This window comes from Cyprinodon variegatus, unplaced genomic scaffold (assembly GCF_000732505.1).
Source record: "Cyprinodon variegatus isolate N-32 unplaced genomic scaffold, C_variegatus-1.0 Scaffold337, whole genome shotgun sequence".
In the NCBI taxonomy this organism is placed as follows: Eukaryota; Metazoa; Chordata; class Actinopteri; order Cyprinodontiformes; family Cyprinodontidae; genus Cyprinodon; species Cyprinodon variegatus.
Window position 1 is genome coordinate 287,768 of NW_015150790.1, and position 12,595 is coordinate 300,362.

Consider the following 12,595-nt stretch of genomic DNA (forward strand, 5'->3'; position numbering starts at 1 on the left):
TTTCAATAAATTAATAAATAAATAAATGCATTTCCACATATACTTTAAAGAAGTTGCCAGGTCAGTGAGATATAGGAAAAAAATATCTCAATTCAGTTTATTTATATAGCGCCAATTCAGAACACGTCCTCTCAAGGCACTTTACAGTTCACCAGATCATCCAGTCAAATTGATTCAAAGTTTTCTATCTAAGGAAAACCAGTTGATTGCATCGACTCTGACTCGAAGACAATCCCTCACACTAAGCATGCTTGTAGCGACAGTGGAGAGGAAAAACTCCCTCTTAACAGGAAGAAACCTCCAGCAGAACCAGGTCTCCCAGAATTAATTTGATATTAATTAAATGTGAAGTAAACAACTCAAGGGTCACTTGAAATAAAAAATACACCTAATTTATTTATTGACTTGTAAGTTAACAAAAAAGGTAATATTGATGAAAGGAGCTTTTAGATGTTTTATTGAGGGGAATTATGTTTAAGGACAAAATCCCAGTCAGGCATAAATAGATAAACACACAGTGGCAAAGTTGACCTTCTCCACATACTGTCATGAAGACCACAATCATTAATATATATTGATTGGAATCTCATTGGAAATACAAACACAAAGTGGTAAGCTATTGTGAGGTGAAAAAAATGATAGGATTTGTTTTTAAACCTGGAAAGGGCATTGTGCAAAAGTCAATACTTTTTTTTTTTTTTTTTTTACCTTTTTGCTGTAATTAAAGCAGCAGGACCTGTAGGATGTGTCTTTATTAGCTTTGCATAATTTCTCCACCAGAGGGCGCAGTTGAACTCACCTCAACAGCCATTTTCAGCACGGTTTTCTCTCATCACATCATCTGAGGCCCAATTGGAGGAATCTTGAGGGGGGGGACGCTGCCTCCAATCCTCGGAAAGCTTTTCCTCCAGTCTCCTTGGCTCAGCTCTATCATTTTCTCACGGTCCGACACCATGAAATCATGTAAGTAAGCCAACGTGACACATCTATCCCCTTCTCACACAATAACGCTTTTTTGTTTGCTCTTTTAATTCAGGCATGTGATTTGCACATTACTATGTGTAAAATAATGTTTGTCTGCTCAGGTTTTTGGCTGCCGTCAATGTAATAGAAGCAGGTTAAGGTTGAATATTTAGCGCTTCGGATGTGAAAATGACCGTTAGCTTGTTTACCGTAAATGTAAACTGCGCTATTAGAGATGATATCAGCGGCCTTCATATGTCTTGTGGGTTTTTTTCTAAAAAAACATGATTTTTATTATTGCTTTGCTGATGGTTAAGGTTATTATCAAATATATAAATACCAAATTCTGTCAGCCTACGACAACAGAAGAGCAATGAGACCCTCCTCATGCTGAAGAGCCTGTAATCCTCCGCAGCTTTTTCCTTTGCGCCTCTATCCAGGCTGTACGGTAGGAGAAAAGGGCCCCTGGGTGCAAAAACGGCCAATTCTGGGGCCCTTCTCAATGAAGTATCTGTCATTCATAAAAAAAAAAGTTACAGTACATCAATGGTTAGGTTTGTACAATATTAGATATTAGGTCAAATTCTCATTTAACTGTGCTGTCACTGTTTCTATTTTTGTTGGTTATTATGCTATTATGCTGTATTTATACATTTTTAAATATTTGTTTTGTGTTTTAGTTATTTAGCTAAATTTTTTGGTAAATAGTTTTATATAATGCTTAATAAGAAAATATTGTGTGATTTTCTATGTTAGCCCATCTCTGAGATCCTCAATAATGCTAAAATTTACACACCAACCGAGGAGTGGGAACTTAGCAAAATATTGCACTCCAGTACAAGTAGAAATAATAGAATCTATAGCGATCCAGAAAATTGCTCTGGATTGTGAGCTCATTTTTTTTTTGTTGTTGTTGTTCTGATGAAAGAAAAAAGGTCAGATTAGTGAGCTGAGCGATTTTTCTAAACTTCTCCAGGACTGTTAACGTTTCCCTGTGATGATGCCAATAAAACCCATTGTTCACTCTGTTTTGTAACAGTTTTCTTTTTTTAGAGTAAACAGTTTGATCCCCAAGGTCTCTGAAACGAAGCGCTGTGTGATTTTCATGTGACTGGCCAATGTGCCATTAAAGCCTGAACTGAGACATATAAGCAGAAATGAGAGCAGAGCAACCTAAACAGCTACTATCCAATAATAAAACAGTACTGCATTTTAACTTTTGGACAGTGGATTGTAACGCTTTCATTTATTTATTTCATGAAATGATCCTATTATACTTTTTATCATCTAATTATAGTTTTACTTAAAATTCTGTTTGTTGAACAGTTGGGTTGTTTTCTAGTTTTCCCCCCATTTTGAAAAGTTATTTGCAAAAATAATATTTTTGTCATGTTGCACCGTATAGTTCAGGGCTCCACAAACCTTATATAAGCTAGAGACAATATGGAATTCATTTTAAGCTAATAACTTGTTTAGAGCTGCAAAACATCACATGACCTTTTTAACAATAAGAAAAAGATAACTTTTATATTAATTAAACATCAACCAGAGGAGATTTGTCATTTATAAACAAGCATTGTATCATTTCAGCGTTTGTTTTTTAAAATGAAGAAAAATAAACTTGAGGAAAAAGAATAAACACATTTTTCAGTGATTTCCTAATATTTTGAGAAGATTAAGCTTGAAAACCAACATAATTGCCCCTTAAAAAGAAATATATATATATTTGTGTTATACATTTTTTATTTATAATAACTAGAGTTTAATTTATTTTGTAAATAAAAAAATGAAAAAAGATTTTTGACTTCAACTCTAATAAAACTCAATTAGAGCCGCTAACATTGCATGACCTTTTTATAAAGAAAAAAAACTATGACATATGTAACACAATAGATTGCTGATATTTTTGGAAGATTATGTTTAAAAAACATTTTCCCACTTCAAAAAAAAGCTATATAGAAAGCTATATAATATTATTTCTCAATTAGAAAATTGAGAAAGTCATGAATTTTGTTTAGTCTAGTTTTGTGCAAATTTTTGCTGGATCCTTATTATTTTAACCAAAGTGATGAACAGCCATTGTTGAGTGTCTAAGGAGCTTACTGCTCTGGAACCACATGTTGCAGGTCACTGATTATAGAAAATGTGACCAAATTAAAGAGTGAATAAATTTACTAATCCAATCTTTAGTGCACCTAACCCAGAAAGAATAAGCTCTTAGATTTATGTTTCCACAAACTGGACAAATAATGATTCTGTTCTGTCTCCGTCTTGTTTACAGAGCTCAGGATTAAATCTTGCCATTGCTGTGGTGAAATACAGCAGAAAAACAGGGCCTGATCATGAGAGACAAAAGGAAGACGCCATGTGCCGAAATCTGTCCAAATATGCTCTGCTTTTCCTCTTACTGTCACTGTCGGGGGTCATCTTCCTGTTGTGCAACATCCACAATATCGAGGTGAGAAAAGAAGTGAAGAAATTATTTTTTTCTCAATTCAGCCTCCATGTGATGCATGTAACTTATCTAAAGAGGGATTTTTATTCTTTAAGGTTTAATTGTAGATCTTGTTAAACACTAAAATTAGCTGTTTGCCACACTTGAGGTCTTCGGAAGGTTTGTATATGTAGAAAACGTCCTAAATAGGTAACATTAACAAGTAAAGAGCATAAATATAGAAGGAAAAAGAGGAACAAGTTGATCTAATTAAAACTGCTTACTTGGGAACATTTTTAAAAAGAGATCCCTTTCTTTTAAACACTTCATAACTTAAGCTGCAGGACCCCCAGGTCTTTTGCTAAAAATTTTTTTGGGGAAAAAAGCTAAAATGTATATTAGAAAAGAAAAGCACACTGCGTTCTAAATGTAACATTTAGATTGTTCCGCTTCTCACTCTGAAAACCAGCCCCTGAAGCCTAACCATATGTAGTTAGATATATTTCACTTCCTGGAGGATTTCGCAATTGAGGTTTTGCTGCATGTTCATGCCTTCATCCATATGAGACAAAAAAAGTGAATCAATTTTACGTGTTAAAAAAAAAAAACATTTTCACGCAAGTGAAACAAAAAAAAAAGCTCTTCGAAGAAGTTGAAAACTCAGAGATGTGGGAAGCTGTTGATAAAAAAAACGTAATGCTTACCACATGTCGAGACATGGGATCATTTAGGGTGTGTGCAGATGCAGAAATGCTGAATGCTCAACAAAGCAGATGCTTTACTCTTTAAGCTTTCTGTCTAGCTGCGTTGTGATTTGCAGGATTTTAAATGTTTGCAGATGTTACCTGAGAGTTAGATCATCCACGGCTGAGGCTTTAGACCTTATTTGCATGAAGCCCAGAGTTTGCGTCAGAATAAGAGATCAGTTTGTCATGCTGGTCACACTCAGTTGTTTAGGTAAATAATCCCCTCATTGCAAATATGTAACCCTCCCAGCCCCATTTTAAGAGATTAATTTAGTAAAAAGAAAGTAAGAATCTCCCCGTTTAATAATAAGGGCAGCTTGCGTTACCTCCACATCTTTTAGCCATCACCATACAGGGAGATATGTAGCCCAATAAATAATTTAAACATTAACGAGAAAATGTTTTTAGTTGTTTTTTTTTTAACGAATTCATTTAAAGGTATAGTGGAGGATGTTCTTTTTCTGGGTGGATCATCAAAATAATTGGTCCTACTAATTGTTAATCATCCTAGTGATATGTTTCCATAAGGTCGCCCTACGTGCTCCTCCCCATTATCACTTACGCTGGTGAGTCTGACATAGTGGAAAAATTGCAAATCTTTTTTTGGAAAGTAAGCTTGTAAGAGTGATGCAAACAGCAACTTTAAAACAGAGAGTGCACAAGGAAAAATGGACTCCTGCACACTCTCGCACGTGTTTATTAGGCGTTTCCTCTTGGGAGCGGGTACAGGGTTGTGCATGTGCATTTTTTTGTAAAAGTGGTGAAGAGGAGGTCTTTCCAAAAATTTGCAAAAATCCTCCACTATACCTTTAATGTATCTTAGATTACAAGAAAGTTACATTTCAAAACGTATACGTATTTCTGTGCAGGGTACATAAAAGCCGATGGATTTCCACTTTAAATTACCCTATTTCACTCAGACTTTTCACTCAGACCCAACTCAATGCAATAGTCAGACAATGGCGTTTTCGTCTGCCAAAAAAAGGATTAATGCAGACAGTTTTCTTTTGAACGATGAAATCACCCTTTAAAATGACTTCATTTCTTTCCTATAGGTTTTATTTAAAACACTAAAGCATAATGGTCCCCTTGCATTATGTTAAATACAAAAATAAAGACCATTCACCTTAATAAAAAATGACGAAAGTGTTGAAAAACTCCTTAATTACTGCATGTCATAAAAACTTGGTAATTCTTGTCTCACTTTATAGTTAGCAATACTATAACTTACCAGATATTATTATTATAAGGAATCATTAAAACATATTTCTACATTTACATGTCTTCACTGTCCAAATGTAAATAAAGACGAAAAGGAAAGAAGGCTTCAAAAGTTTAAACAATTATTGCCCAATATTTAACCCAATTCAAATGGACACAAAAATATTATGTTCAAATTTTTCTGCCATACAAGGAAAAAAACAATAATTACAGGGGTCTCAGTGTGATATGAGTATTCATGTGAAGTAAAGACAGTCAGTATTTTTCACTGACCTCCTCTCATTTGTCCTCTCCATATATTTAAGTAACATCAAAAAAAGGGAAGAAATAATTTGTATTCAGTATAGTTTGAGATACTTTAATAGTATAAAAATGTAGAATATATTCAGTTTCAGGACCATTTGTGTATATATAATGTCTCAGACATCATCTGCTTTCTCATGGCATTTATAGTTTGTCCACAGAGGATTCACTCACCGTGTACAAATAATGACAGCCTTGCTTTGTTCTTCCCTGAGAAGGGACCCTAACGACTCCCTTTTCAGAGGCATAGTCCAGTATTGCAGGTATTACAGGCCAACAACGATCGCAAAGCCTGCCCATTCTAAGAGTTGGACCTGTTCTTCCGCCATAACAAGGCTTTGTTGGCTACTCTATTAAGCAATGGAATGAATATGACTTGGATGACCAGCAAACAGGAGCCTTAATAACCAGGAAGAGTCATGGCTGCCATGATGGGAAAATGGCAGTGAGAAAGAGGCTTTTTGATTGGAATATATGATTGTCTTATATTTTAGGATGACATTTCCACAGAGTATCAGGCTGTGCCTAATATTCAGTTATCTTTGTCTTTTCTAGAGTTGGAACTGCCACACGGTTTCAGCCCTTTACCAGCTGCAGACAAGGCTCCACTCATCTCTCCTCACATTGAACCTCCCTTCGTACAATCACAACCTCACCTTCTGTGCCCACCTGGGCCAGAAACCCTCCCCTGAGGATGAACTGGAGGAGCATTACCTGCTGGACTCGATCCAGTGGCCCGGCCCTCCATCGCACATCGCTCCACCCGCCCTGCGCCAGACTAGCAACCCTCTTCAGAGCTCCTTTACCATCCTACCCAAGAAGGAAAGGAAAGAGTGGCGCGTTGGGGACCAGCTGGAGGCTCTGGTCCAAATCCACGACTTTCAGGGTCGTCCAAAGCGATACGGTGGGGATTTTCTACTAGCCAGGCTGCATTCTCCGGAGCTGGGGGCGGGTGTAGCTGGCACGGTGGTGGACCACAGGAATGGGATTTATTCTGCCTTGTTCCCACTGCTCTGGGCTGGGCCCGCGCGGATTGAAATAACACTGGTGCACCCCAGCGAGGCGGTGGTCGTCCTGAAACAATTGAGGGAACATCAGCCCCGCCGAGTTTTCTTCAAGAGCCTTTTCCGCCTTGGCTTCTTGTCGGAAACCACAATTTGCAACATGTGCTTACCCTCTGACCAGCATCCTCTGTGCAACTATACAGACCTGTACACGGGCGAGCCCTGGTACTGCTACAAGCCCAAGATGCTCAGCTGTGACACCAGGATCAACCACGCTAAAGGAGGGTACCTGAAAAACCTTCTGACCAACAAGGAGGCCCTGCTCTTCCAGAGGTTTGTTGTGTTTTAGAAGCCATCTTTCAGCATCCATCCATCAACATGCAAACATATTTACTACTGAAACAGGAGAGACCTATTCCACAAACTTCATAAGCATCATTATAACATAAAAAGCTGTAGACATTCTGGAAACTTTGAAAAAGCAACAAGATTTCCCATTAAACCTTAAATAAATTAGTTGTAGATTTCCTTAGGTACAGTAAAAAAGTTGTAGAAATTGGTTTTGGTTTTAAGGATTTAAGTTTTTACTCTAAATGGACCAATTTTGGCTGCGTCTAAAGTCAGTTGGGGCATCACTACAATGGTTTGTAAAGAATCTGCAAAGAGTGATGAGTTTAGGTGGAGGGTTGTTTTCTATAAACTAGTTCACTTGGTTTAGTGCCTATTATTGTTGTTCTCACACGACTTTTATCTGTTTTAAATGTCTATTTCTCAGCGGTGTAAACATCAAAGTTCGCATTCCAGCCTCTGGAAAAGATAGAATCAGTGTTCTGCCTCCTGAAGGTAAAGTTTCCACCTCTCGATCCAGCTTTGCCTTTATTTTGACTTTATTGATTCTTATCTTCCTTTGTAACAGATAACGTTGAAGGGAAAGGCAGCTCAGTAAAAACAGATACCGTCCAGCTCGCGCCTTCCGGGTATTACTTCAAAGACTTGTGGAGGCCTTTGGGGGGGGCCACGATGCGTCACTTTAACGATTCGGCTGCAATCAGACAGTGTTTGAGGAACAAGGTGGTCAACATGTACGGAGACTCCACCGTTCGACAGTGGTTTGAGTACCTTATTGCCTCTGCACCAGGTGAACCGACCTTCCTTTCCCTTCCCCTTTCCTTCCCTCTCCTAAAGTAACTTTTATTTTTTTCCCCCCCAGAAATCAAAGAGATAAACCTGAACAGTCCTAAAAATGTGGGGCCCTTTATGGCGGTGGATACAACTCATAATATCCTGTTAAATTACCGCTGCCATGGCCCACCTATCCGCTTCTCCACGGTCCTGTCCAGCGAGTTGCGTTATGTTTCCAACGAGCTGGACGGCCTCTCTGGGGGCCCCAACACCGTGGTGGTCCTCAGCATCTGGGCCCACTTCAGCACCTTCCCTGTGGAGGTGTACATCAGGCGGCTGCGGCACATTCGCCGAGCGGTGTTGAAATTGCAGGGCCGAGCGCCGGGGACGCTGGTGGTGATCCGATCGGCCAACCTCCAAGCTATGGATGAGGAAGTGAGCCTCTACAACAGCGACTGGTTCTCCCTGCAGCTGGACGCGGTGCTGAAGGCCATGTTCAGGGGGCTGGACGTTCTGATGGTGGACGCCTGGGAAATGACTTTGGCTCACCACCTCCCACACGCCCTCCATCCTGCTCAGCCCATCGTTCAGAACATGATAGACATGGTTCTGTCTTATGTCTGCCCTGAGGAAAAGAGGAGCCAAACATAGCTGCTGAGACTTTTAATGAATGGATCAATTGTCAGAGGGAAAAGGAAACCATGTGAACAGAGATTATTCTGTTCTGCCTCCCGAAGCTGCTAACCTTACTAAGAAATCTACCAAATGTTAGTGGATGTTTTTATATTTTCCTTACTGCATTCGTTTTGCTTCAGAAATGCCAAAGACTATGGCGTCCATTCCTCATCTGTCGTTGATGCCAAAGCGATCTTCCGTTTACAGGTCATTAATGCCTCTTTATTTATGCCTCTGTATCCATGATGACCTGAGTCAGAGCAGTCAATACTATTTATCTCTATATTAAATTGCCTTTACTGTCATTGTCAAGCACAACGAAAAAGGTTCCAGAACAGCCATCCAAGATGCATTTGGTCTTCATCTTTGATGATAAAGGTTTCAGGGTACATGTTTCTTACATATTGTTGGTACGTTTGAGAATAAATCCATGAGCCCAGCCCAGAGCCCCCTCCCAGCCATAATTCCTGAGATCTAGTGTCCATCAGGTCCACCTTAGCTGCTCCTGGAAACCAGATGTAGAAGAAAGGATGGTGGGGGGGCATGGCAAATCTGTTTACATAATATCCAGAGGAAGGTGAGACGGTCAACCTTTAAGATTCAATCAGACACGTTTGTTTTTGTTCACTGTTGATTTACTCTCTGCCTTAGAGTCTTTGTTAGAAACTCTCAAGGCTGAAGTTCCAGTCATCGTCATGAGTTTTGCTGGAGCTTGAACAAGACATCCAGAGGGATTAATAAAGTCGAAGTCTATCTGAATTTCTTTATCGCAATTCCTTTGTACAAAATGTAAGCTGAAATAAAAGATGAATTAGTAATCTGACGGAATTACAAAGCAAAGATTAGTAAAATCTTAAAATGGTACGAAAATGTCCCTGTGTATGAAATCTTTAAGTGATCTGACTGTCTTACATAATGATGTGGTGGAAAAAAGCTAATGGTGCTATAAAAACTTTTTTTCTCATAGATTTATTCTTCATTTGTTTTCTTTACAAAGTGTTTTAAGATGACCAAAACTTTAACATCAAAGTATTTTAACATAAGAAAACCTGAGTTAATAAACCCTGAAAGGGGACAGCAGATAGACATGAGGGTTTATAATCTGGCATATTTACATGTAAACTTGTACTTTTGTCAATCAACTTAAATTGTAGTTGATTACAATTTACAACTGTAATGTTGACATGTTTATGAATGCCCTTCTTTTGGCCAAGGTAAAGGAACCAAACCAACTTTTAATATGTGGATCCGGCTCTGAGTAAACAAAATAGGAATCATTCTAATTGGGTACAACAAGCGAGGGAGAATGTTCATCTTAACCCTTTATAGGGCACTCAGTGAAAGACTTTAAATATCTAAATTAAGTAATTTTCTCTTAAAATAAGTGCATTTTTTCTTGAATTGAGCAGGTAAGTGAGACACTTTGCAAATGGAATAAGACCATTTACATGTAAGGGAAAATGTACAGTTTCCTATTTCAATTGCATAATATCAAATAATCAGATTTTAAGGATAAAAATGTTCCTTCCATTGGGAGATTTTCCTATTTACGTACTCAAATTAAGGGTAAACACACGTATTTTAAGACATTTTCACTCATTTTTAGATAATTTTTGTAGTGTGTTATTGGAATCCAGGACAAGACCTTATATGTTATTGGAATCCAAGACAAGACCTTATTAACTTTGTAACATTTAAAAAATATGAATATTTTGATGGCAAAAATTAATGTCAATGTAATAACAAGAAACACCAACTTGCCCAACTATATTAAGAAAAATAAAAAAAGTGCTTCTACAAGAAATTCATGAAAAACACTCTGAGAGTGAAAGAAACACATTTTTTTAGGTATAACATAACCTTAGAGGTTTATTAACCCTTTAGCTTTACTTTCTAACTTTTCAATTAGCTTTTTACCTTTTTTTCTTGACTTGTTATTCTTTTTCCAACTTAATTTGCAGTAGGTAATATATAATTCAAGGGCTCATCTAATTGGTCAAATGCCAAAATAAAATGTAAAGCCATGTAGCAGTACCTTTGCTGAATGGGTGGATATAGATCTTGTGCTTCTAGACCTCACTGAGGGACAGAGGGGAGCTCCATTTCTAAGGGGTATGCAGGTGATCAATGGTCACTTGCCCTTTAAAGGGTTAAGAAGTGAAATTCTGCCCAGCCAAGATATAGGAAGACAATTCCAGCGTTCAAAGTCTGGCTTTATTTTTTTCAAATAATGGGACAAAGTTTGTTTTGAACATCTGATTGAAGACAGGTGTGACAAATATGCCGATATTTAAATCCTGCACGGAACCACTTTAAGGGGGGTTTAGGTATATACGGTAACATTGTCTTCCCAAGGGGAAAATGAGCCAAACGGATTAATAATTGCAACGACTCTTTCAACTGAAGTGGTAGCCCTAGAGAGAAACAACAGAACATCGTCGACATATAAAGAAATTATATGGGTTCCCCAATCAGTGTTGACACCAAATACAGTGGGGTCACTACAAATTGTTTCATCCAGTGGTTTGATTGCAAGACTGAATAAAAGCGGCAAAAAGAGGCAGCCCTGCCCGTTTCCCCTTCCCACCTGAAAACAGCTGGACCTAACCCCGGAGGAATTGTTTAAACTGAACACCTTTGGGGGGTTTTGGAGCATCAACAGCTTGTTTTAGTTCATTTCAAAGCAGCTCAATCCAATTGTTGTCTATATTTGATACCCCAGAAATTATTTTTCCTTCAAACTGTGGCCTTATTGGTGTTCTTTAGATCAGTGGTTGTCAATCTTAGTCCTAGAGTACCTTTGTCCTTTAGGTGTGTTCTTTTCACCGCATACCTGTGTGCACAAATAATAGGCAAGTGTATCATAATTTCTATGCCTTTTTTCCTTCTTCAAGCTGTATAAACTTGAATGCTCATTTGTTATAAGCCAATCAGCTGTATAGTTGTGTAAGGCTGAATGAGATCAACAACCTAAATCAAGAGTAAAGTAGTTTCTTTTTCTCAGGCAAAATGGGCCAGAAAAGAGATTTAAGTGACTGACAAGTCCAACATTGTAAAAGACTTACAAATTGATGCAGCACTGCTGAAACTGCCAAACTATTGATTGGGGTGTGATCACAGATCCATCAAATGTTTATCGTTTGTGATAAAAAAAAAAAAAAAAAAAAAAGCAAATTAATTGCCAAAGCTTTTAGAAGAATCAAATGCGAAGCTAAGTTCCACATCACATAGGAGGTGAGCAAGGAGGAGGTGGGGTCCTGGTAAGGGCCGTAATATTAAAGATGAACTGGTTGGACCTTTACAGGTTAAAGATGGACTCAACACCCAAGATGATAGGCGGTTTTTAGAAGACATTGGTTTTTATGCAGGACAATAATCCACGGCTTCCATCAGTAAAGGACTGAAGAGGAAAGACTAATGATGTGATTCCCCTCTTCACCTGAACTGAACCCTTTTGAGAACTTGTGAGCCCTTCCTAAACAAGAGATTAACATCATTAACAGATCAAGAAGCTGACAGACAGTATGAATGGAAGGCTGCTTACTGTTATTGAATATATTGGCCACTGACTTTATTTGTACATCATGAGATGTTTATTATTCTCATTTTAATGGATTCAAATAAAAATGTGGGATAGAAAAAAATATATATTTTTTTTATGTAGTTGCATAATAATTCTGCACAGCAATAGTTGCCCAATAATTGTGCACACATAGATTTTATCTTAAGAAAAGCCTACATCTTACTTTTACTTCCTTTAATATTCAGGTTTAAATGTTGACGACCAGGAACCCCTGGTCTACCAGATTGAATTAAAATCAATGCAAAAAGTTCAGGCTGAATCAAAAAATAAATAAATAAATATATATATTATACCGTACATCTTTATGCAGCAATTTGTTGTAAATTCTGTAATTTTCATCCCAAAATGTATAAAAGCTTACATCCTACATGTGAGAAGCTTTTATATCTTACTGAATTAGTTCACAATATGCAAGAACATCTGTCTCATCTCTCTCCGGGTACTCCGGCTTTCTCCCACAGTCTATAAACATGACTGCTAGGCAGAGATGGGAAGTAACGAAGTACAAATACTTCTTTACTGTACTCAAGTAGATTTTTCTGAT

The 12,595-nt window shown here is 37.8% G+C and overlaps 1 protein-coding gene across 1 annotated transcript; it reads left to right on the forward strand.

The window, feature by feature from the left end:
* The first annotated feature begins 817 nt into the window (after positions 1–817).
* On the forward strand, positions 818–10,091 carry nxpe3 (neurexophilin and PC-esterase domain family member 3). Its single transcript, XM_015385383.1, has 6 exons — positions 818–963; positions 3,245–3,421; positions 6,223–7,004; positions 7,447–7,514; positions 7,588–7,809; positions 7,882–10,091. Exons 2-6 carry the CDS (start codon positions 3,329–3,331, stop codon positions 8,442–8,444), a joined length of 1,728 nt encoding a protein of 575 aa, XP_015240869.1. The 5' UTR covers positions 818–963; positions 3,245–3,328; the 3' UTR covers positions 8,445–10,091.
* The last annotated feature ends 2,504 nt before the right edge of the window (positions 10,092–12,595 follow it).